The sequence below is a fragment of the Spea bombifrons genome, chromosome 10 (assembly GCF_027358695.1).
Source record: "Spea bombifrons isolate aSpeBom1 chromosome 10, aSpeBom1.2.pri, whole genome shotgun sequence".
Lineage (NCBI taxonomy): Eukaryota > Metazoa > Chordata > Amphibia > Anura > Pelobatidae > Spea > Spea bombifrons.
In genome coordinates this window covers 7,301,029-7,326,360 of record NC_071096.1, presented here as the reverse complement: position 1 = coordinate 7,326,360, position 25,332 = coordinate 7,301,029, and the positions used below count along the sequence as shown (strand labels likewise).

General features: G+C 46.6%; 2 protein-coding genes across 2 annotated transcripts; one reads left to right on the top strand and one right to left on the bottom strand.

The window, feature by feature from the left end:
• The first annotated feature begins 1,707 nt into the window (after nt 1-1,707).
• On the top strand, nt 1,708-7,906 carry PSMC3 (proteasome 26S subunit, ATPase 3). Its single transcript, XM_053449468.1, has 12 exons — nt 1,708-1,856; nt 2,267-2,350; nt 2,945-3,070; nt 3,181-3,285; nt 5,231-5,293; nt 5,411-5,548; nt 5,646-5,789; nt 5,860-6,008; nt 6,725-6,821; nt 6,955-7,100; nt 7,331-7,412; nt 7,706-7,906. Exons 1-12 carry the CDS (start codon nt 1,830-1,832, stop codon nt 7,814-7,816), a joined length of 1,272 nt encoding a protein of 423 aa, XP_053305443.1. The 5' UTR covers nt 1,708-1,829; the 3' UTR covers nt 7,817-7,906.
• Nucleotides 7,907-10,972: 3,066 nt separating this feature from the next.
• LOC128467283 (transmembrane protein 178B-like) lies at nt 10,973-21,373 on the bottom strand. The gene is made up of 4 exons (XM_053448867.1): nt 20,853-21,373; nt 13,951-14,064; nt 13,585-13,722; nt 10,973-11,278 (listed from the first exon to the last, which is right to left on the bottom strand). Exons 1-4 carry the CDS (start codon nt 21,283-21,285, stop codon nt 11,040-11,042), a joined length of 924 nt encoding a protein of 307 aa, XP_053304842.1. The 5' UTR covers nt 21,286-21,373; the 3' UTR covers nt 10,973-11,039.
• Between the last annotated feature and the right edge of the window lie 3,959 nt (nt 21,374-25,332).

Sequence of the window (25,332 nt, the reverse complement as noted above, 5' to 3'; positions counted from 1 at the left end):
CTTACACCACTAACACATCATTACACCATTAACACACCACTAACACACCCTTACACCACTAACACACCAATACACCACTAACAACCATTACACCACTAACACACCAATACACCACTAACACACCAATACACCACTAACATACCATTACACCATTAACACACCATTACACCACTAACACATCATTACAACATTAACACACCACTGACACACCCTTACACCACTAACACACCATTACACCACTAACACACCATTACACCACTAACACACTCTTACACCACTAACACACCAATACACCACTAACACACCAATACACCATTAACACACCCTTACACCACTAACACATCATTACACCATTAACACACCACTAACACACCATTACACCACTAACACACCATTACACCACTAACACACCATTACACCATTAACACAACATTACACCATTAACACACCATTACACCACTAACACACCATTACACCATTAACACACCTTTACACCACTAACACACCCTTACACCAGAGCTACTGGATGTGTCACCGTGTGCATCCGCAGCCCATCCACAGAACACAGAATCTCAGGTGAAACCAGGGCCGTTAGAAACGGGTTCCGTCCGCAGAACGCAGGAACGTGTGACATTGGGCTCGGAACTATTTCATCTACACACACTAGTGTTTTCGTTACTACTGCATGCCTCCCAACTGTCCTGCTTTGCGCAGGACAGTCCTCATTTTACCACCGTATGCCGCTGTCCCACCAAGGTCTACCTCTCTGTTCTGCTTTTTAGGAAAGGCACGAGGTAGAAGTTAATGGCAGGTCTGCTATTGTGTCTAAAACTGACACTAGGACGAGATGTGAGACGAGGGAATGAGGAGGCAAAAGGGACACTTGGGAGGTGTGGATAATCCTCAAATACCTAGATATATAGCCGTCTTCAGCCAATCAGAATGTGGATTCCGAGGACCCCCTGAGGACCAACACCCCCTGCAACATATTAACCCTTTAACAGCCCGTCGTGAAGAGTCAACACACTGACCGGCCCTCATGGAAACCTTGTCATTATTTAAAAGACACACTTAATCACCTGCATTCAAGCGGGGATGTCCACCATAATAATGATCACAGCAGCGTAGAATAGGAAGGAGTCAGCTGCAGATAGTGTGATACATAATGATACACTTAATCGAATCACCTGCATTCAAGCAGGGATAGCAACTGTAACTGGCAGCAAAAGCACCAACTGGCAGCCTTAGATCGCAGCGGGGTAGAATAGGATTTTAATGCAGTGATTTAAATTTGAAGCTACCACATAAATACACCTTTCTATGTTGCAGTATGACTATTTTAATGTACATATAGAATTAAACACCAACGTAACCTCTGGATTAAATTAGGTAGTCCAGGGCACACAGGTTAATATATATGTATGCAGAGTTATATGGAAAAATATCTCATATAATATACATCATCTTCCTATTGTTGCCATATATATTTTTGAGGTGCCCATACCAAAGATGGAGAGCAAGGAAGACAAAGCTGCGGATGCGTTAGGATCACGTGAGGCTGACCACAGGCTCTCCCTACCATTCACAGCGCTTCAATCATTCGGACGTTCTGACGTGACAGCCCTGTGCCCTTTAGCAACATGGCGGCGCCGGCAACATCACTCAGCAGAAATGGTGCCGTGTCACGTGATTGCCAGACATCCGGCTTTGGACTCCCATTCAGCGGCGGAGGTTTTTTCAGGTCGTACCGGAAACGGCCTGTACGGTGAGATCCCTCTCCTTCCGGCGGTGGAAGTGCGAACTCACCCGGCCTGCGATAGGAAGTAAACATGGCGTCTGTGTGGGATGAGACGGAGGTAAGAGAGAGAGGGACACGGAGAGAAAGAGGGGGTGGTAAATGGGGAGAGCGGGTGACAGGGATGTGATTTGCATTAACGCCATATAATCAGTGTATCCATCCCGACAATTTACCGTAAAGCATCATGTCATCTGCTGAAAGAGTAGTAGATCGGTGGTTCAGCATCGCAGAGAAGATGATCGGTGGTATTTTATTAATGAGTAAACACAGGAATCCACACCGGCATCACCCCGGGCTGTCACCAGCTTGGACAATGGCAGACTCCCTGAAGTCGGTTTATCTGTAGCACTGTAAGCTGTGTCTTGACACCCCAACGATTAAAGTGACGGCACCTGTGGGCGATATTGTGTGTTGGTGTGTGATATCACACGCGTGTTAATGCCGCTCGTGCCTCTTGTGTATCTGCAGCAGGATGGAGTTGGGGAAGAAGTCCTCAAGATGTCCACAGAGGAGATCATCCAGAGAACCCGGCTTCTGGACAGTGAGATAAAGGTGAGTGTTTGCGCAGGTTCCGGCAGAAGTGAGTGTAGCTGCGGCACTACGAGGAGTACGAGCGGCCCCTGGATACCCCGGGGGGTCCCGTTTATCTGCATCAGACCGGCTGTAAGACATCGAGACCTCCGTGAGACGCTTCATCGCTCGATGAACCCAGTGATGGGAGTCTGAGTGCGTCCCTCGTGTCCTACGCACATTAACTCTTTGTTGACAGGCTCATAAAATCGGCACTTTATCGTTTCTAATGCTTTCCGGTCCTCAAGTCTAAAAGCGATTGGAGGGACCTTATCAGTCGTTAGCCTCGTCTTAGATTCCGGAGCTGTATGTCTATCCCATTCGTGTCCAAATCCCCTCACTGTAGTAGCCTCTAGCACTTCTGCTGGGAGGCTGTGTCTGTTATCTACTACCCTCTCAGTAAAGTACCCTCCCAAGAAAAACGTGTTTTTAATCGAAGCTGTTTTAATATTGTTCTATTGAATTGTTTGTAGTTTCTGTATGATATATAATGTTTTGGTAAATATGTTGTGCGTGCGCGCCGCCGCCTCCTGTCCCTGCGTTGTGTCGGTTTCATGACCCTCGCTGTGTTTTCAGATCATGAAGAGCGAGGTTTTGCGGGTGACGCACGAGCTGCAGGCCATGAAAGATAAGATCAAAGAGAACAGCGAAAAGATTAAAGTGAATAAAACCCTCCCGTACCTCGTGTCCAACGTCATAGAGGTAAGAGCGGCTTCATGTACCCGCCAGCCGCCCCGGGGCTCGTCTTTAGTTCCCGATGCGATTCGTGAAGCAGGGCTCTGGCTCATTCCTCTGCCGTCTCCCCCCCGCAGCTCCTCGATGTCGACCCCAATGATCAAGAGGAAGACGGAGCCAACATTGACTTGGACTCTCAGAGGAAGGGGAAGTGTGCGGTTATCAAAACGTCCACCCGGCAGGTGAGGATCTCCCGGGAGCGTTTAATGGACGAGGGGGAGATTTCCGTCACCCTGTGAATGCTGGGGGTCTCTGCTTTGTGTGTTTTTGGGGTAACCTCTAATATCTGCACAAGGTCACATTTTTGTATAGAGTATAAAAACGAATGCAAACTGCCTCTTTTATCTCCCATAGCGGGAAGAACATTTGGTTACCATTGAACCAATGAGGATTCAGCTTTCATTTTATGTGTTGGGTTGTCTTCCTTCGACAGTTTAGTTAACGAATTTCTCAAAAATAGTTTTTTCGCCCCGGGAATGTTAAAGTCTCGTAACGATTCCAGACCCTTCTGTGTTTTTTTTTTCTTTCTTTCATGTATATTAAGGCATTTCTGGGGTTTTAATTGATTATTTTAATACTTTTGACAGTATTACCGTATTTATCGGCGTATAACACGCACTTTTATATCTAAAAAAATAAGTTTAAACCCTACCTGCGTGTTATACGCCGATAACTTTCTGTGCTGCACGATCTGCAGCCGCGTCTCCCGCACTTCCGGTTCCGGCGAGGGTGCGTGTTATACGCCGGTGCGTGTAATACGCCGGTAAGTACGGTACCTCCAGCATCAACAGATCAGCCATTTACGCTGGGCCTTTGCCAAGTTCCCCAGATAACTGATGCATCAGGGCTAGCCTTTATTACCGTATTGGCTCGGATATAGGCCGCCCCCGTATATAGGCCGCACCCTAAAAGTTTGGTGCTTTTTTAAAGAAAAAGTTTTTTTCTTTAAAAAAGCACCAAAAAACATGCTGCCACTCTGCCCCCCCCCGAGATATGCTACCACTGTCCTCCCTCCCCGAGATATGCTACCACTGTCCTCCCCCCCGAGATATGCTGCCACTGTCCTCCCTCCCCGAGATACGCTGCCGCTGTCCTCCCTCCCCGAGATACGCTGCCGCTGTCCTCCCTCCCCGAGATACGCTGCCGCTGTCCTCCCTCCCCGAGATACGCTGGCACTGTCCTCCCTCCCCGAGATACGCTGCCGCTGTCCTCCCTCCCCGAGATATGCTACCACTGTCCTCCCTCCCCGAGATACGCTGCCGCTGTCCTCCCTCCCCGAGATACGCTGCCGCTGTCCTCCCTCCCCGAGATACGCTGCCGCTGTCCTCCCTCCCCGAGATACGCTGGCACTGTCCTCCCTCCCCGAGATACGCTGCCGCTGTCCTCCCTCCCCGAGATATGCTACCACTGTCCTCCCTCCCCGAGATATGCTACCACTGTCCTCCCTCCCCGAGATATGCTACCACTGTCCTCCCTCCCCGAGATATGCTACCACTGTCCTCCCTCCCCGAGATATGCTACCACTCTGAACCCCCCCCGAGATATGCTGCCACTGTCCTCCCTCCCCGAGATATGCTGCCACTGTCCTCCCTCCCCGAGATATGCTACCACTGTCCTCCTCTGCCCCCCCCCCCGACTTACCGGAGCAGACTCCTGGGTGTCTTGCGGGGCCAGCAGGGGAAATCTACGCAATACAGCTTCCGGTGCCGGAACTGGATGTGCCGGCACCGGAAGTTGTATACGTGTATTGCGTAGACGTCCCCCGCCGGCCCCGCAAGACACCTGGGAGTCTGCTCCGGTAAGTCCGGGGGAGGGACAGTCCGCACCTCCCGTGCCGGCACCCCCCGAGCCCCCCCCCCGCGGGAAGTGCTGGCAGGGGAGGCTGTGTGAGCGTATCGGGGAGTAGGATGCAGGTCCCCTGCACGGCTGCGGGGGATCTGTATCCCTGTCAGGCGCTAGACCCCGAATATAGGCCGCACCCCCACTTTAAAGACTTAAAGTGGGGGGAAAAAGTGCGGCCTATATTCGAGCCAATACGGTATATATCTTATTATATGTTTTATTATATATCTTATTATATGTTACTCTCCATGTTTAAGCAGCGCTAATAACCGCTCTCTTCTCCAGACGTACTTCTTACCCGTCATCGGTTTGGTTGATGCAGAGAAGCTGAAGCCCGGAGATCTCGTGGTGCGTACGGTAGAGTTGATTGCCGCTTTGTTCCAATGGAATGTTCAAGAAACAGTGCCGTCGTATATTGGTGAATAAATAGAATATTTAACTGTTTTTTGGCCCCAATTTCCCTAGGGAGTGAATAAGGATTCCTACCTCATTCTGGAGACCCTTCCTACAGAGTATGATTCCCGTGTCAAGGCTATGGAAGTGGATGAAAGACCCACCGAGCAATACAGTGATATTGGGGGTCTCGATAAGCAGATTCAGGAGGTGAGATTTGCGGCAGAGTTTTGGGGTTTTTTTGGTTGCACCCTTTAGGTTCTGCTTCCCTCTGAAAACATTTTCTCTGCCTTTCTGGCCTCTTTAGCTTGTAGAAGCCATTGTGCTCCCAATGAACCACAAGGAGAAGTTCGAGAACTTGGGAATCCAGCCCCCCAAGGGAGTTCTTATGTATGGACCCCCAGGGACTGGCAAGACTCTACTGGCAAGAGCTTGTGCTGCGCAGACAAAGGTAGGTTCCCGTGCATGTGGAATTAAACACGCGGAAAGCATCGCTGTCTCTGACGTCTCTTTCCGTTCAGGCCACCTTCCTGAAGCTTGCCGGTCCGCAGCTCGTGCAGATGTTCATCGGGGATGGGGCCAAACTTGTCAGAGATGCCTTTGCGCTGGCCAAGGAGAAAGCCCCGTCTATAATCTTTATTGATGAGCTGGATGCTATTGGCACAAAAAGGTGGGTTTTACAGATCGTTTAAATTCCTCTGGTTCTCATTATGCCCCAAACTCACCCGGGACCGAGAAGATCTGGTACGATAGACTAATCAAGAGCCATTGAATATATCTCTGTATGGTATAAAGCACGTAGAGTATGCCTATAGATACTGGAACCAGTCTTAGGACATTCCAGTTGGAGCTTAATAGACAAAACTAAGCCGAGGGAGCCCTGTTCATACTGCATTTATTCCCCCCCTTTGTGAAACTTTCATTTAGCTTTTATATTTGGGGTAAGAGGATTCTAACGGTTGTATTGCGGAATGTACTTGTTTATGTGCTGTCACACGTTAATGTTACGTATACTTTCGACCGTTACAAATACTTAAATTAGCTTAGAATAGTAGATAAATAAGCTTTTTGGCGATAGTTTACTTTTTCAGAAACTATTCTGAATTTATTACGGAAGGCTCGTTCGGTAGATGCAGAGGAAATCCAGTCTGATGGTTTCTGTGCTATTCGCTCATAAATGTGAACCGTGTTACTTGAATTTACATATATGATGCCTGTGTAGCGTGTTAATGAATGTTGCTTCTTGCTGCTGGTTTTAATTAACACGGCCGTCCCCTATGGAGTTACCAGCTGAATATATTTTCGGGTCCGTCTTGTCGCTTTGAAACACTTAGCGTTGACTAGTCTCGTTTACACGCTCTTTGCACGTTTCCTTGTGATCCACAGGTTTGACAGCGAGAAGGCCGGAGACCGCGAGGTGCAGAGGACGATGTTGGAGCTTTTAAACCAGTTGGATGGTTTTCAGCCCAACACCCAAGTCAAGGTAAAAGCAAATATGGGTGTCAAGTCATGTGATCAGTAATATGTCGTTAAAGGGTTCATGTCCTACGGCAATCATCTTTACCTATTGACTGCACAGAGTTGCATAAAAGCTCTTTTTGACATCTGTTGGCCAGGTGATTGCCGCTACTAACCGGGTGGACATCCTGGATCCCGCGCTGCTGCGTTCCGGCCGTCTGGATAGAAAGATCGAGTTTCCGATGCCGAATGAAGAGGCTAGAGCCCGGATTATGCAGATCCACTCCCGCAAGATGAACGTCAGGTATGCGCAGAGATTAAGGACATACCTGGAACAACGGTGTCTCTCAACCTTGTAACCGCAGACTAAGCAAATCTCATTAATATTCTTTTCCTCTAATATGATACTCGGCAAGAGGGACTTTTTGCTTCTGATTATTTTATGATAAGGTTGAGGGGTTAACACGCCTTTCTTTAATATTTTAACTACTTCTCTCACCTTTTACTTTATTTCATAATTTCGCCCCTCTGCAGCCCTGATGTGAATTACGAAGAGCTCGCTCGCTGTACCGATGATTTCAACGGCGCACAATGTAAAGCCGTTTGCGTGGAAGCTGTGAGTATCTGGACTTGGTGGCCTACAATTCATTTAGTTTGTCTTATTTACATTAAATATTAATACCAGACCTACAGTCTTTACCCCATTCATATGTTGTTGCCATAGCACCATAAAAAGCGTACGTGTTTGTTGTGTGGGTAAATCTGTTGATAGAAAGGAAGGGACAGATCTGTTTAACTGGATGTTAACATCCCGGGGCACTCGGTGTATTCTCTATGTGGAGCAGCACCTTATACCCGTTACTTTTCATTTGATTCATTTATTATCCTTTTTTTATTTCCTCATCCTAGGGAATGATTGCTCTTCGCCGAGGAGCCACGGAGCTAACACATGAGGATTACATGGAGGGAATCTTAGAAGTCCAGGCCAAGAAAAAAGCCAATTTGCAATACTATGCATAGGCATACGGGTGGCGGGGGATATCTGCTTGTTGTACTTGGACTGCTCAGTTTATGTTACATGAAATAAACCAGACCTCTTTAATTGTACAATCCGCTCTCAAACCCAAGTCCTTATTTCTACTATTTGGTGGTTTCGTTAGTGTCCTTCGTTAGCCTCTTGTCTTTCGGATCAGCACCGGGTACGTGTTATGAGTCTGTATGGGGGCACGGAGCTCGAGATGCGCCTGGTGTGAGGAAGCCATACCTTTTGTGGGAAATTTAAAACTTTTTTATTTTTAGTATTTAATCTCGTGTCACCAGCTTCACGCTGCAACCATAACGCGTTTGCTTTCCCACAAGTCCTCCTATATTTTAATAACAATGACTCTACACCTATACACGAATGACAAGCCCCTAAATCTACCCAAAGGAATCATGGACCTCTGGATGCTTGCCCTTGGTCTAGATAATTACAATCCCAGAGGAAGAAATAGTTTAATTGAAATGAGAATTAGTTTATTTGTGTTTACATTTACTCACACGTGCTCTAAACTTTGAATAATATATCTGATCAGATCAGTTGTTTGTTCCTTTGACACTCACGCGAATGATATGGGTTCCCTTGAATGCATTCTTATAAACTGGGATCTCCTGGGAACATTTCCAAGCTGGTAATATTTAGAAGCTTTGGCTCTGTTGGAAGTCTCATAATAATTCTGTAACACTAAAATATTTTGATCTGCAGAAAATACAGGGAAACAATCTGAAATTCCCCATTCCTGCTTAATTATAACATAATTTGTTCTCAATATCAAAAAAAATCTGAACTTCTTTACCAGTTTCTCAGCCTATGGCTTTGCAATGTACTCAATGAGAGAGATCGGCGTCTTAAACTTCCTGACACGTCCACAGGTGATTCCGCGTCACTTATGTGATAAGGGGGCTCCTTTTAAATATTTTTTTTCTTTAAATCATTGATAAACCCAACAAAATCTTTAAATAGTGGAGATGGAGTAAACTATTATATGCTGCCCATTGTGTGAGGTCCATCTAATAATTCTGTTTTTTTCTTGTTAAAAAGAATGGGTCCCCGAAGCAAGAATATATATATATATATATATATATATATATATATATATATATATATATATATATATATATATATATGTGCTTACCAGTGCTTAAACCCCCCCCCTCAAAAAAAAAACAGGCTCTTTAATGTCGCCTTGTTAAAATTTAACTGTATCCCAGACTTGGCATTTAACACATTTAATTTTATACATTTGTGGGTTTTTTTCTTCAAATTATTCTATGGATGGACTGTGCAAATGGACTATGTTGAGTCCTGACCCCAATTCATAGCATCCTCTGAAAGCGGGCTTTAAATATTTGTCCGCTTTCTGTATCTGTATCTGGGGCATAATAACCCGTGTTCTAAATCTCGCATGCAGATTTACAATGGATTATAAACCTGAAATTCTCTAGCGCAGGATTTGTGACGGGCATTGAAATAAGTTGTAATCACGCGAGCCCTCCCTGCTTCTCCCTCCTATTATTATGGTGGAAAAAAACCAAAAACCCTATAACGTGATTGTAAGCGAACACCGCTTTGCTCATGTTAGCTGCTCTTTGTGTCTGGATCGTTACAGATTCTAGTATTGTTACAATGAATGATGTGCTTATTTGGAGCTGGTCCCTTTTTAGAGCAACCCCCACCCCAGAAGAAATAATTTTTATGGGCAAACTGCTTAAATCAGCTTTTCTGCCACCTGGCCATCAGCTTCTTCTTACAGAAACGAGTCAAGCTTAATATCGTTTTCTAATTCTGTCACCATCGGGCTCATTCCTTTACCTCAGCCATTTTGCCGAGGTGTTAGAATTCTCTATAATGCAACTAATTACCTTCCTGGATCACCGAAGATTATGAGCTCTACTGAAAACCCAGGGAACCAGCAGCCCTCGAGGGTTATAATTGAATTTTGATCCAGCATGTATAGAAATGATGGAAGAGGAGAATTTTTGGACCACGTTTCAAACCATCTGCCGCTCTCTCGCATTCTTGTTGGTCTTTAGCAATCCGCTCGTCCATGACAGCTCGTGGTGCTGAATGAACTCTTCTGCTGGTGAGGTGTCAATCACGATGGTGTTTTGTTTTGTTTGCTTTTAAGTCTTCATGGATCTATAGTTTTGATTGATACTTCTGCTTGCCAAGAGGCCTTCGTGTTTTGGAGCTTGTTACTGAAGCGGAAGAAAGCGTTCTTCATATCACAACAAAATGCCATCCTGCGGGGAAGACCTACATGTGGCATCATAAGAAAAAAAAGACAACTTACACGCCAACCACATTTTATCATGTGCTTTTATACGTTGTGATGGGACACATGTACAGTAGATCACCACCGAGAGGCGCGTTCTAACTACGATTCCCTCCTCCCACCCTATAGCTCTCAAAACTCCCGACCCCTAATGGATTTCAGGCCGTCGGGTGGACCCCTCTCTCGCGACGTGTCCGTCGGAGTGCCTTGTTCGCCCGTGAAGGCCTTCGAGCCTGAGTTTCAGATTACGTAGGCTTCCACCGCCTACCTGAAGGCACTGCAGCAAGTGGAACGGGTTTTGATGATACCCTTCGTCTGTGCCAAGGCACTGAAGTCAAGGTGGGGTGGAGGAGGAGGGAGAGATCCTGACTTTTATTTTATTCTAGAGGGAAATAAATATTAGCGTGTAAGGCGGTTCTGTACACTGTATTAAAACAAGTAAAAATCGGTTACCTGCCATTCTATATGTATGCATGTGTCTATACAAAATCCCCAAATACTGAACCCTTGGCCAATAGTTGACGTCACACTCATAAAAGTCATTTTTTTGTACAATAAGCACAGAAGCTCGACGGGCAGGCGTTGATGGGGCAGCTTTCCGAGACATGAAATACGGTTTATTGCCTGCGGAACGCGCAACATCAGGCTTGGACGTAACTCGGCTTCTTCATCTTGCCTGCGTTGGTGCCGAAGTTCGTCGATCCCTCGTTCCATGCAACATGTTGGCTCTGCGCTGTCACACAAGTCCCTCTGCTAACAGGAGGTTGGAGCTTCTGCAATATTTCACAAGACCAAACAAACAGGCTGAACAGAACAACTTCCTTGACAGGACACACGTGCCTCAGTCTGGTGTGTGTGTGCGTTTTATTTTTGTTTGTCCCCCCCCTTGGGCTTGATGGGGTCGTACGCTCCTGTCCTCCTTGGGGGGGTCACACTGCCCCGTTCTCCTGCCGGGGTTTGTGTACCGCAGATTGTGAAGCGCTGAGAGATGGGGCCAGAGTACAGAGGAACCCAGAAAGGAGGGTGAGTCCAAGCCCTCCCCAGGCACAAAACATTGACCATCCATAGCCGTGGCTGATGCCCTCGGGTAAACCACGCAGGGGGTAGCGAGACAGCTCAAAATTGATGCCCGCTACACAAGTGCAGAGCGAGATAATGCAGCAGGTTCCTGTGGGAAAGAAGAGACGGTCAACAAACAAAGCCGGAATGCTTCTTATCGTGGAGTAATCGGGTGAGTAAGGGTCCCATTGACCCACCCTAGATGAAAGCTTTCAAACAGTCCCATTCTGTGAAAATACATGCGTTCCATCGTACGAAATAACAATTTTTTGAACATTGTTGAAATGAAATTGCGTATGAAAGGTAACGCCTTTGAAAAACACTGCTTACCTTCGCTCCAGGTGAGGTTGCTCAACCTATGACCCCTATAGTTTCCGTACAGCCCCCCAGCTTGCATTGCTAATCTGTACATTGCACACCAATGACTTGTTAGGGATTGGTTTTTGGATATTGGCTACCAAATAATAAAATGATTGACAGTGCGGCGATACTTCTGGACCCTCGCAACCAAACAAAGCAATCATCTAAACCGCAATCGCTTCTGGGTTATAGCACCTCCTGTAACGTATGAGCCATACATAACGATTAAATGTAGTGATCTGTATGTGAGTGCACTTGGGGGGACGTTTGGGGAGCAATTTGAATTTAAGTAAAAGGTCTAGGGTGAAAAAAGTTGCCCCGTGGTGTGCCACCAGGGCCGGCCTTTGGGGTGTGCGACCTGTGCGACCGCACAGGGCGCCACACTCCAGGGGGCGCCGCCGCCGCCGGGTCCTCCCCCGCCGCCGCTGCTGCTGCTGCCGCCGCGGGGACCTCCTCCGCCGCCGCCACGGGGTCCTCCGCCGCCGCCGCGGGGTCCTCCTCCGCTGCCGCCGCCCCCTCTGCACCTAAATGAAAACATTGTTGTTTTTTTTTGTTGTTGGTTTTTTTAACTTTATTTAACAACCTCCATGTTAAATAAAGTTTTTTTTAACTTTATTTAACATGGAGGATGTTAAATAAAGTTAAAAAAACCAACAACAAAAAAAACCAACAATGTTTTCATTTATGTCCCGGGCAGGGGCGCCGAGCGGTTGCTCGTGAAGTTCTCAGCAACCGCTCGACTCCCCTTACTCTCCGTGACTCCGTCGCAGTGCCGGCGCTCAACATGAAATGCCGGCAGGACTCCTCAAGGTAAGTTAGGATAAGGAGAAGTAGGGGGAGCGGGGGGATAGTTTGAAGGAAGAGGCAGAGGGGGGTAGTTTGAAGGGGCAGAGGGGGGGTAGTTTGAAGGGGCAGGGGGGGTAGTTTGAAGGGGCGGGGGGGGGTAGTTTGAAGGGGCAGGGGGGGGTAGTTTGAAGGGGCAGGGGGGGTAGTTTGAAGGGGCAGGGGGGGTAGTTTGAAGGGGCAGGGGGGGTAGTTTGAAGGGGCAGGGGGGTAGTTTGAAGGGGCAGGGGGGTAGTTTGAAGGGGCAGGGGGGGGTAGTTTGAAGGGGCAGGGGGGGGGTAGTTTGAAGGGGCAGGGGGGGGTAGTTTGAAGGGGCAGGGGGGGTAGTTTGAAGGGGCAGGGGGGGGTAGTTGGAAGGGGCAGGGGGGGGTAGTTGGAAGGGGCAGGGGGGGGGTAGTTGGAAGGGGCAGGGGGGGTAGTTGGAAGGGGCAGAGGGGGGGTAGTGAGGGGGGGCGCCAGAGGAGTAGTTCGCACAGGGCGCCGGAACACCTAAGGCCGGCTCTGTGTGCCACTGGCCACTGGCCACCAAGAGGTGTAGTAATCTGGATACCTTTTAAGTATAGACTACCATTTTTGCAGAAATTCTAGGTCAGTGGCGTCCAACCTGCGGCCCTTCGGCTGCTGCAGGACTACATCTCCCATAATGCTCTTTCAGCTAAGGGCCTGGCTGATGAGCATGGACCTGCAGCAGCTGGAGGGCCGCAGGTCGGACGCCCCTGTTCTAGGTGGATCTTTATAACGGCCAATATAAAAAAACCTCACTTTCACTCCGCTTGTCCGCCCGTCTAATTTACTTACTGACTCCCATCTGATTGCAGACCGCATTCTGTCTCCCTGTTGTCTACCGTATTATAACCATGAATTCAAAGGACTGCCGTTGGACACAAGATGACCCGGTCAACGACATCTCCACGGACCTCAGCATTTAGCATTATATGTCATAATATGATACCAGAAATCTGGAAAGTCTTACTATGGCACAAATTACATTTGCAAAATTAACCAAATAATCTAAATAACCAGGTTCATAAATGGCGGATGAAATGTGTGACACCGATCCATGGACGGGAGTTTATTATTTATTTATTATTATTATTTCTCCCCCACTGGCCTCCTCTGGAGAGGTGACATCAGGCTGCGATCTCTTTGTCGGAAGGCAGCTGATAATGAGGACACTCAGACGACCCGAAGCGGAACACGGAGTCTTCTTACCTCCCATGAGGAATAGCAATCCGGCAACATACAGCATCAGATCGTGCCGCTTACAACAGCCCAGAACGCCTATTATCCACCCGAAAAGTATGATAGAGACGGCCATCCCAATGAAGCCAGCTGTCATCCTGCGCAGATCTGGGGGAGGGGAATCATTGGAGATTTGTATTACTAATGGTGCATTTGCCGAGTTGAATTACAAGTGGGACTGCTGCCCGCCTTTGTCCTATGAGGAGAGCTATTATGGCGGGAAATAGTCATAGTATTGGACTAACTTGGTAAGTAACTCACGAGCAGATAAATCCTCCATTCCCGTCCATTAATAAGTAAGTAAGGGATGTGTTTGCATGCGAGGAGATTACTCACGGAGAGAGTGCCACTCATCTTGGCGTATGGTCTTGATTTCGTTACTGGATGAGTTGGGGGGCAGAGAGGGTGACGTGTAATGGTACCGTATCGGAGAGCAGCGTTCTACGATCCCTGGAAAAGATAGGAAGCGTTAATAGGATATCATTTTATATTCACATGAAAACAACGGACGACATAATAGCGAGGTCTAGGCAGGGGAGGGCTGAGTGGCGGCTAAAGTCATGTGGCCCCATCGGCCCCTTGACCCGACTGATTCAGCTCCTTGGTAAGCAATGTAGCTATGAACAATGAGCAGGGCCGGCCCTACAATGGAGCCGACTGGGGCAATTGCCCCAGGTGGCACTTTAGAAGGGGCGGCACTTTGCTTTTTTTTGGGTTTTTTTTGAAGCGGAGGAGAGAGAGAGGGGCACCGAGTGGTTTTCGGAGCAGGGAGACTCGCCGCAGAACTGTTTAAAGGTAAGTACCGGGGGGGTTAGATTATGGCGTCGGCGAAGTTTAAAATGCCCCCCCCGGCGTCGGCGGGTGGGGGGGTCATTTTAAACTTCGCCCCAGGCGGCGTTAAGTCTTCGGCCGGCCCTGACAATGAGATAGGACTTGCTAAACTTGGGGTACTTTGACGTAGTAATATTTGCCATATAGTCTGACGGAGTCCCCAATATTTATGCCTCAGATAGTTTTTTTTGATGGTATTCATTGGGTATGGACTGAATTCTTGCTTTGTTTTGTGAGCTTTTACACACTGACTGTATCTGTTCTGTGCTCCCTTTGCGAGTTGTATAAAATCTCTTCTACTCATTCGGTCCTTCGATAAGGAAGACCAAACTCAACTAACATTCATAGTCATCTACACCAATCCAGGTAATTATACACAATGGGGAATTCTTTCTGTCATCCAAGATATATATTCTTTCCTGCAGGGGCATCGATTGGGTCCACGTTCTCTCCGTTACCCTCACTTCCTGCCGCTGGATTCCAGCAATCTTTTCTTTCCTGGACGAGGGTTGATTCTTCTCTACGAGCCTCCAGCAAGTGACCCCCCCCCGGGATGTGTATGTTCATTGTGTTCAGAGCTGTATGTGTGTCATATGGTGCAATAAATGTCTTCAGCAGCCCAACACGTTTCACACCGCTGTTCCTCCAAGCCTTCACAAAACAATTACTTCCAAAAATCCTGATGGAACAAAAGGGGCGAAATGTGTTGGACACCTATAGGTTCCTCAAGGTGGACACGAGAGCGCATGCATTATGCATTTTATGCTTTGACCCAAAGTGGACATTCTACTTATTTTTTGGCTATGAATAAGGTCACTGCACACAAAGTTTGTTATTCTCTTCTTTTACGCACATGCACCAATGAAGGCGATGAATATACTCCATCCTGGAGTCTTACACTCCATCCTAGAGCCTTCTACTCATCCTGGAATTTTCACTAACCCTGAAGTCTTCTACTCACGTTGGAGCCTTCTACTCACCATGAAGTCTTCTACTCCATTCTGGACTCTTCTACTCACCCTGGAGTCTTATACTCCATCCTAGGGCCTTCTACTCACCCTGGAGTCTTATACTCCATCCTAGGGCCTTCTACTCACCCTGGAGTCTTATACTCCATCCTAGGGCCTTCTACTCACCCTGGAATCTTCACTAACCCTGAAGTCTTCTACTCACCCTGGAATCTTCACTAACCCTGAAGTCTTCTACTCACATTGGAGTCTTCTACTCCCTTCTGGAGTCTTCTACTCACCCTGGAGTCTTATACTCCATCCTAGGGCCTTCTACTCACCCTGGAGTGTTATACTCCATCCTAGGGCCTTCTACTCATCCTGGAATCTTCACTAACCCTGAAGTCTTATACTCCATCCTGGAGGCTTGGAGAAGAATATCAACCGTGTAGATAACTATGAATGTTTGAGGTTGATCTTCTCCGTTGCAGAACTATCCATCTTTAAGAAGGTGAGGTCAGTTTTATTAGATGCATAAATAATAGAGGAGCTGCTAATACGGAAAATTGAAAACTGCGCTCTTCCTTCGTTCGTAGAAAAGTATCTATTCCGCCCTTCTCGAGTCTCTTTTAATAGATTAATAATTCTTTAGGATAGCCTTGTGCCCGTCCCACACTTTTCTTGAACACCTGGACCCCATCCAAACATAATTGAACCCAAAAGCGGAGTCATTTCTCAGATCATATACTTTCCATTTAGTGGGAAATCTGCAGAACATTAAACCTCCTCATAACCCAACGCAGGACCCCCTTCTTTATTCCCTTCCACTACTCCTCATGGCTATACTTAAACGTGGAGACACAACGACCCGAAAGCCTACCAAGTGTTATCTCACAGCTTGCTGACTTCATCCACTAGGAGACTTTTAAATATTTAATCGAGATCCCATAAAACCACATTAGTTTCTCAACGCTTTCATCTCCTAGTAACCAATATCATGCCGTATAACACTGTCTAATTTTATGCAAGATGATGTCATCTGCGTGGTCCTGTATAAATATCTTCTTCTGGATTGCCCTGAAATTGCTTTATTTATATTTTAAAAGCTCCATAAGAACGCGGTTATATATATGTTGTATGTATACTAGCATGCTTTCTATAGTGAACCCAACGTGGCCGTAGGGCTGGTGATCTACGACCACCATCGTGGTCCAGGGACCCATAAGTCACCTATGAGAGAGGGTGTGTAGGAGCAGTGCTGCAAATCGGGGCAAACTTTTTATTAGATATCTATTACCATAATTAACCCCTTAATGACAAAGCCCGTACATGTACGGGCTCAAAATGCATTGTTTTCAATGGGTTTAGGGACGGCCCATTGTCTTTAAGGGGTTAATTATTGCTCGTAAGCCATATATTTACAAACATGGCTGATTGGAAAACACGTAAGAAAACACTGTGGATGTATTTTCATCTATTTTAATATTTATCTTGTTTTCCGCATTATATTCCATAATCATGAACTGTGTAATATTCATATAAAATATTGATTAAAAAAAAATATATATAAAAAAAATAAAATAAAATAATAATAAAAAAAATCTTTCCATGATCAACCCCGCTCTTCCTTAGTATTCTTATATGTTTAGGGGTTTCTATATATTAAGCATGATTAAACCAGACTTCATAATGTTGGCCATAATTAAAACTGGAATCACTCAAAAAAGGTTTATTTGATTATTTATTTATATTATATTTATATATATTATATATATTATATTTTACAGGAAAAATATTATAGGTTGTGGATGAGTCACGGGGAAGTTGGCATGTTTACGAGTTACGTTTATCCTGGGACGATGGTGGGGGGGATAAAGTTTAGTGGATTATGGGGGATTAACAGGATCCGTCCATTGCTAGGATATGGACGCCGTTGAATTTGAGCAGTTGAGTTAAATAGGAAGCTGTATGGACCTTTTATAAAACCAATTAATAATTAAAAAAAATAAAAATAAAAAATAAAAAAAATACGGGCAGAGGTGGGTATTTTAATAATTCTCAGCAAAAGCATAAAGGGTTCAGATTAATATAATAAATTAACCAAAATTCCAAGTTTGGTTCTACAAATTTAGAAGCAGGTAGTTAAAGCAGGACGCAGGTACCTGAAATGATTAAATGGGATAAAGGTTCTTTAGAGGGTTAAATATTTAACCCTGTAATAGCCCATCATGAAGATTCGATGTAGCAACTCAACAAATGTGTTACCCAAATGGCCCTAATGTCGGCCCTCAGGGAAACCTTGACTTGTCATTATTTAAAAATACAATCAATTGAACCACCTGTATTCAAGCAGGGATATCAACCATGATGTCACTATCAAGACCCCCTGAAACCTGAACCATTCCCAGAATAAGAAACATTCCACGGGGGGTTCTAGAATACCTCGCAAAACGTAACATTCTCTTAACCCCTTAAAGGATGTATTGTGAGCCCGCACGTGTACATTTGCTGCGAAGGGGCATTCACAGAAAGGAATTAATTTGTTTCATTGTATCCTCTATACAGTATATCTATTCATATCTTTATGAAGCCAAAACAAACAAACTAGTTGTTTATTAGTAAGCAGAACCCTATGTATCTCTACATATAGCCGGTACATCTATATTTCTATGTACTGCCTGCATGCACACAGGTAGGCGCGTGTCCTTAGGAGAACCCGTATGTTTGATTCCGCTCTGAGATGCTTTGCATGCGCCGGCTCCTCTCCTATAACCCAATAATGAATTTGAATGAAATAAGGAACCCAATAATGTTTTTTTTTTTGCATAACAAATACATTCCGGGCGTGATTTTCTTGTCTTTGGGTACAGTTTACTCTCCGAGTACTCGTCGGGGTGGATGGGGTCCGGGGGGGGGGGATTGGGTGTGAATGGGATTCGCCGCTCCCCGGGGTAAATCTGCGTAAATCCGAGGAAGCATCCTTCTTTCAATGAAGCTTTTACTCAATGCCAGCGCCGGGATCATGTTCACCTTCTCCCCGGGAGATCGATCTGGGATCTCTTCCAACCAGTGGAGCTTTTAAACCCCCATCACTCTCATCCCACACTCACAAACAGAATCTGAGCGCAGATCGGCCCCATTCGGCCCCCGTCTAGTCGCCCGTTTCTCCTGCTGCAAAGACAACCTTAATCAGTCGTTGGTCTCGTCTTCGATTCAGGAGCCGTATGTCTATCCCGCGCATGTTTAATACCCTCACTGTATAAACCTCTACCCTATCTGCTGGGAGGCTGTTCCACTTATCTAGCACCCTCTCTGTGAAGTAAAATACTAAACCATGCAAAAAGTGGAGTGCGCAACCTAAAAAGCATAAAAGGCACAAACATTCAGATTCCCGGGTTGCTGCTAGAATAAAAATCACCAATAAATGCATAAAACAAAGCAAAATGCAACGCATGCCCAGCGGATAGCAACCTAAGGCATTTTTGAATAGTATCCGCTGGGCATGCGCTGAATTCTTGCTCTGTTTTGTGTATTTATTGGTCATTATTATTCTAGCAGCAACCCGGGAATCTGAATATTTATGCCTTTTAGGCTTTTTAGGTTGTGCACTCCCCTTTCTGTATAATTTTTGTATTATATTTGCAGGTTCTGACCAAACCTTAGGGATGAGCGGCCCCTCCGGCCACACAGGCGCCTCATTAATGGTGTCCAGAGAGGGCTTTAAATTGCTAGAGAGTCTCTTTTGGGTTAAATTGCGGTGCAGTCCCACTCATTCAGCTCCATTGAGCAATATAGCCATTGGGGTTCTTTGACATAGCGGGGGCCGTATAGTGTGACGGAATCCCCAATATTTATGTCTCGGGGATTTTTCTGGACGGTATTCGCTGAATTCTTGCTCTGTTTTAGGTAAAATACTACGGCTGGATGGGGATGATGGGCTTCAGCATTCACAAACCTGGCCATGTGTTCAGCACCATGGACAGCAGCCCAGCCAAACCTCCTTCTAACATCCTATCCCTTATTTAACGCGGGATGCACTAAAGTCCTGCAGACGTTACTTCTTTACAAATGCTCTATAATAGATTTCCATCCCAGTATATTAAAATATATTTAATGTCAAACAATGTTAAACCCTTTTAGATCTAAAAGACCCCAAAACTCACATTTCTGCCACCAAAACGACACCAGAATAATCGTAACTCGATGGCTAGCGCTCTGTCTCTTCTGCATTAAAGTGGTCAGCGATGACCCCTCGCCACAATGCAGCATTTCTCCTCCGGGTGCGAGAAACCCACAGACTCCTATATTATATATTATTATTATTATATTTCCCTTTAAACATCATTAGAATTACCCTTTCGGACACAAATCGCAGAATAATAACATTTTAAGAAATTCTGAGGCCTGAGGGATGGATAATTCCATAAAATGTGGGTGTATATATATAGGTATGTATAGGTAGCTATAGGGATATATTGGGATATACTTAATATATATTAATGCACATTTTTTTGGCAGTTTTATATCTCTTAAATTAAGGGCAATTCATTCTTTTTAATTTTAAAGAATTAGCAATCTCTGTTCTCCAATGTATGTGGATTGCAGCTCCCGCTGTGTTTACAGATAATCCTGATGGGAGTTGTTGTCCATAGTGGCTGGGATGGCAGCCTCTGCATGCATTTGTATCTGTATCAGTATTAGTATTAATAGTAATCAAGCCAAAATGGGGGGAGCGGGTAAAGATTTATTTTTAAAATAAGAGATCAGGACTGGAGCCAAGACTCCCCTTAACCCTTTAAAGCCTTTGGGGCCCATAAAAACACATCCTACGACCCCCCCCAATTCAAACACCAAGGATTATGGCAACAAATCGACCTGCAAATACTGGGCAACTTGGTCCAAAGCACACAGAGACAGGCAGGCCTGGGACTGGTAACCCTCCCACTATGGAGCAATCACTGCAATATATCCAACATAATGAACCCCCACCAAGGGCAATTAGCCCAGACTGGAAGTGATCTGCCTTAAGTGACTTACCCCCCCCCCCCTTCTTCCCTTTAAACACCTCCCTCCATATAATGGAAGCTTAATACAGAAGCAGAGCCATGAAAAGAACATTCCTCTCCATAACATAACATCACTCACAGCAGGGGCATTATCCGGGGGTATCTGCCCCATACACCGAACAGCAAGTGATCCATACCTACTGCCCCAGCACAGCATCACATCGCATGGGGTGGATAATATTACCTGGGCTGGGGCAATAGATGGATAGACAGATCACAGAGTGATAGATGGATGGATGGATGGATGGATGGATAGATGGATAGATGGATAGATAGATCGATAAATAGATGGGAGGATCGATATTTAATTGATTGATAAGCAGACAGATGCACATCACAGGGTATCATTATAGCTGATAAATAAATACCCCAATGTACAGGTAACAGCCCCTACCTTTCGCTATTAACTCCTCCGTGTCCTTGTCGTACCCCTCCCGGTGGCATTTTCTCCAGAGCCCGGTGACCGTTGAGTTGAAGCAGGGGGAATCGGGTGCCCGGTAGGGGCGGGGAGGGTGTATTTCCCTGGCCCCGGTGCCCCGCTCCTCTCTACCTGCCACCCGTAGGTCACCCGCTCTGTTGATGAGTCGGACCCCCATCGGGGGCAGATCCCCAGCTCGGGGCTCCCGGGTCCGGCTGCCTCTCAGAGGCAGGTTCTGCCCCGGGGTATACATCTGCCCGGGGTCGTTCTTTTTGCCCATGGGTTTCCTGCAGCGGTCCCGGTACCTCCGGGCGTCAGTCTCGTACCAGTGATCGGTGCACAGAGCCACCGCCAGCAGGGCAAGGGCGGCCATGGCCAGGCACAGACCGGCACCGGCCAGCAGCCTCATAGCGGGGGGGGAGAAGGTGCAGCACCGGGAACACCGGGGGAGCAGGTTACACCCCGGGCACCGGGCTCAGCATCAGCCGCAGATCCGCTGTCTTCTCCGGGCGGATAGAAATGAGAGGCCGGGGGGAGGAGCCTGGCAGGAGCCCCGGCACATGCATGCGCTATACCCCCAGGAGGGGGTCTGTCCGTCCAGCCCCACCAACATTTACCCCCCAGGTGACCTGGGATAAGCAGACATATATATATATCTATATAGATAGCTAGATATATATAGTGCACCTGCCCTCTCTGCACATGACATGTGTAACATACATGCAACCTATATACACGCCAGGTGACAGCCCAACCCCCCAGTACCCGAATACCCCGATCACCCCCCATACAGGGGTTCGCTCCGCAGATCCCATGCAGCTCCATCCGATACCAGTATATCCCAGTTCTAGTTACCCCACATTTAGGTATTTGTCAATCCATATGGTCAGCTGCATCTACATATGTATATATTTACAGAGTCAGGGTACCAAACACATCTGATACCCCTCTCTACCCCATAATCTAGATTGTACCCTCTGCTGTGTTAGATCTACCCCTTACACCCCCCCCCACCGCCACCTCTCCATATAACCCAATTTCCCATCTGTGCCTTATTGCCCCCTCATCATACCCCCCCACCCAATGATGTAACAAGGATCTGAGGCAGAAGTGGGGTGGGGGATACAATACAATCCACCCCCCACTGGTGTATTTGTCTCCACTGGGAGGCGGAGTAAAGATCTGAGAATGCCATCTGTCCAGAGTGGGAGGGGTAGGGGGGCAGAAATGGATGAGGGGGGGGGTTGTTGGTGATGTATTCTGGGGTTTGTCACACTGGCTCTGCTACCAGCCTGTCTCAGCTGTCGGGTTTTTAAACTGTCACAGCTCCGGAGATGTCTTCAGACTGTTGTGTCTCTGAACTGTCACATTGTGACAAGCCCCGAGCTAGAAGAGGCTTCCATTCCTTAACCCATCGCCTGCCGCGAGACTTTAACCCATTGCCGAGTCCGAACTGGCAAATCGCCGGTTAAAATCTTAGCGGGCTCCTGCGTGACGTCATGATCATGGATGACATGTATACACAGCCAGATACACACGCGTGTTTTGATGTAGAAATGCAATAGAAGGTTTCGTGTTTAATTGGCTTCCTTCCTGCTCGGAGATATATATGGATACCGTAGGTACATACCTGCGGAGGTATTATCACATAAACGCTCGGCGCCGGGAATAGAGGACGCTTTGCTAAAATATAATTCTCCGGTCGCCGTGGTAACCATCACTGCCTTAGTGAAACATGAGTTGTAGATCAGGAATATTTAAGAATCCGGAATGCAGGAATTTGGGGCATTTCGAGTATTAGGGACTGTTTGCAGAATGTATGTCACATTATCATATAACGATGCACGGATATGTGTGTAGAATGTAAAGATCAAATCCTGAAACTGGGCATTGAGGTCTGGTTTACCATTCAGGGTACAGCGGCGGGGTGCTGATTTAGGGTCACCTGACATGGTTCCTTGGGGTATGTGTGCTGCATGTACACATATATATATATATATATATATATATATATATATATACATATATATATACTGTATATAAACTCACTGGACACTTTATTAGGTACACCTGTTCAATTGCTTGTTAACACAAATAGCTAATCAGCCAATCACATGGCAGCAACTCAATTTCATTAAGGTATGTAGACGCGGTCAAGACAACTTGCTGAAGCATCGGAATGGGGAAGAAAGGGGGTTTCAGTGACTTTGAACGCGGCATGTTGGTTGTTGGTGCCGGACGGGCTGCTCTGAGTATTTCAGAAACTGCAGCTGTGTGACGGAAATGCCTCGTTGAGGTCAGAGGTCAGAGGAGAATGAGCAGACTGGTTGGATAATGCACCGTGTCACAAATCTCACATCATCTCCCAACTGGTTTCTTGAACATGACAATGAGTTCACTGAACTCCAACGGCCTCCACGGTCACCAGATCTCAACCCCATGGATGGCCAAGGCTCATTGATGCAGGTGAGGAGCCAATGCTGCCTGTGTGATCAAATCCAACAGACGAGGGGCTGTAGCTCAAATGCCAGTTCTGATAGAAAGGAGTCAGAACACACAGAGCATCGCAGTTTGTTGCGTAGGGGGCCGAGTAGCCACAGACCAGTCAGGGAGCCCATGTTGACCTCTGTCCACTGCCAGCATTGCCTACAATGGGCATGTGAGCATCAGAACTGGACCGCGGAGCGATGGAAGAAGGTGGATGGCCGGGTACGTCTCTTACCTGGAGAACACGCGGCACCAGGATGCATCCATGGGGGCCGCGCCTCGCAACTTACAGGACTTAAAGGATCTGCTGCTGACGTCTTGGTGCCGGATCCCACAGCGCACCTTCAGAGGTCTAGTGGAGTCCATGCCTCGGCGGGTCAGGGCTGTTTTTGCAGCAAAAGGGGGACCTACACAATATTAGGCAGGTGGTCATAATGTTATGGCTGATCGGTATTTATATATAATCAAATATAAAGTGATCAAATGTACACCGGGAACAAACACAATTTCTTTTTTAGCCAAAAAAAAAATACAGTTTTTTAACCAATAACATATTAACCAATAATATGTAGGGTGCTCCCAGAGTGAGCTAATCAGATCTTTAAGGTGAACGTTTAATCCCTTCTGTTTGGTAGAATGTAAAGAAATGTAGCCATTAATTAAGGAACATCCATTAAAAATGAGATAGCAATGACAATTTTTATCATTTTTATATCACTGACGTGCCATGAAATGAAATGGCCACTGAGGATTTGTAGAAGCCCCTGGCTATGGCAAATACATTTACACCCCGTACCTATGTGTAAGGCCTGGCCCGTCATTGGACTGGGCCCTTGAGGCCTAGGTGGCCCCTTGGGGCCTAGGTGGCCCCTTTCTGGGTATTGGGGCTGAGGTGGTCCCTTTATAGAGATTGAGTCCTAGTGGCCCTATTGCGAGCATGGGGGGGCGCAGCGATGGGAGATGCATGAGGTGGGATGAGAGGGCTCATGTCTTTAGTTTTGTACCGGGCCCCAATATTTCTAATGGGGGTCCTGACGGAATTAAAGTAACAATTTATCCTTAAAATACAAATTCCAGGGAAAAAAACCAGAAAGGGACAGACGTCTCAGTCGTGTGTGAATTCTGTATGTGTTTGAACTGCCACAAAATATATTTATTATTAATATCGAACTAAAAATACATTTTCCAAAATATTGTGCTGTCTTCTCTAAAACATTTGTAATTATTTCATAATAATTATTTCAGGCAGGTTTTGGTCACTTGCGATCGCCATTACTGTACACAGCGCTGGGGGTTATTAGTATTACCATATCTGGGAACTCTCCGGGTTTGACACGGAGATTGACATGGGAGTGGGGTCTTGACACGTGGGGTCTTGACACGTCCCGCTCCCCGTACATTTTCCCTTTAAATGGATGTCGTGGGAGGACTGCCCTCTGACGTCAGCGGGCGGCCCTGTGACGTTGGTGGGCGTTCCTGCTGATGTCGTGGGAGGTCCCCCTGACGTCGGGGGCGTTCCCGCTGACGGCAGCGGGACCTCCCATGACGTCAGGGGGACCTCCCAGTGACATCAGCAGGAACGCCCACCAACGTCACGGGGCCGCCCGCTGACGTCAGAGGGCAGTCCTGGCCGCGTCCCGCAAGGGAAGGCTCCCAGGTATGATTATTACTGCATACATCGCTGGAGGTTGTTTATATACTCCACTCGGGGGTTATTACTGTATACAGCGCTGGGGGGTTACTAATTACTACTATATACAGTGCTGGGGGTTATATTACTGTATACAGTGCTGGGTGTTATTACTGTATACAGTGCTGGGGGTTATATTACTGTATACAGCGCTGGGTGTTATTACTGTATACAGTGCTGGGGGTTATATTACTGTATACAGCGCTGGGGGGTTACTAATTACTACTATATACAGTGCTGGGGGTTATATTACTGTATACAGTGCTGGGGGTTATTACT

Excerpts from the sequence above, each read along its gene's own strand:
- PSMC3 (XM_053449468.1), top strand. The coding sequence starts at position 1,830 with ATGGCGTCTGTGTGGGATGAGACGGAG. Across the intron at positions 1,857-2,266 it reads CTGTGTGGGATGAGACGGAG|CAGGATGGAGTTGGGGAAGA; the intron begins GTAAGAGAGAGA and ends GTGTATCTGCAG. Across the intron at positions 7,413-7,705 it reads AAGCCGTTTGCGTGGAAGCT|GGAATGATTGCTCTTCGCCG; the intron begins GTGAGTATCTGG and ends TCCTCATCCTAG.
- LOC128467283 (XM_053448867.1), bottom strand. The coding sequence starts at position 21,285 with ATGAGGCTGCTGGCCGGTGCCGGTCTGTGCCTGGCCATGGCCGCCCTT. Across the intron at positions 14,065-20,852 it reads GGAGGAGTTAATAGCGAAAG|GGATCGTAGAACGCTGCTCT; the intron begins GTAGGGGCTGTT and ends TATCTTTTCCAG. Across the intron at positions 13,723-13,950 it reads AGATGAGTGGCACTCTCTCC|ATCTGCGCAGGATGACAGCT; the intron begins GTGAGTAATCTC and ends CCCCTCCCCCAG.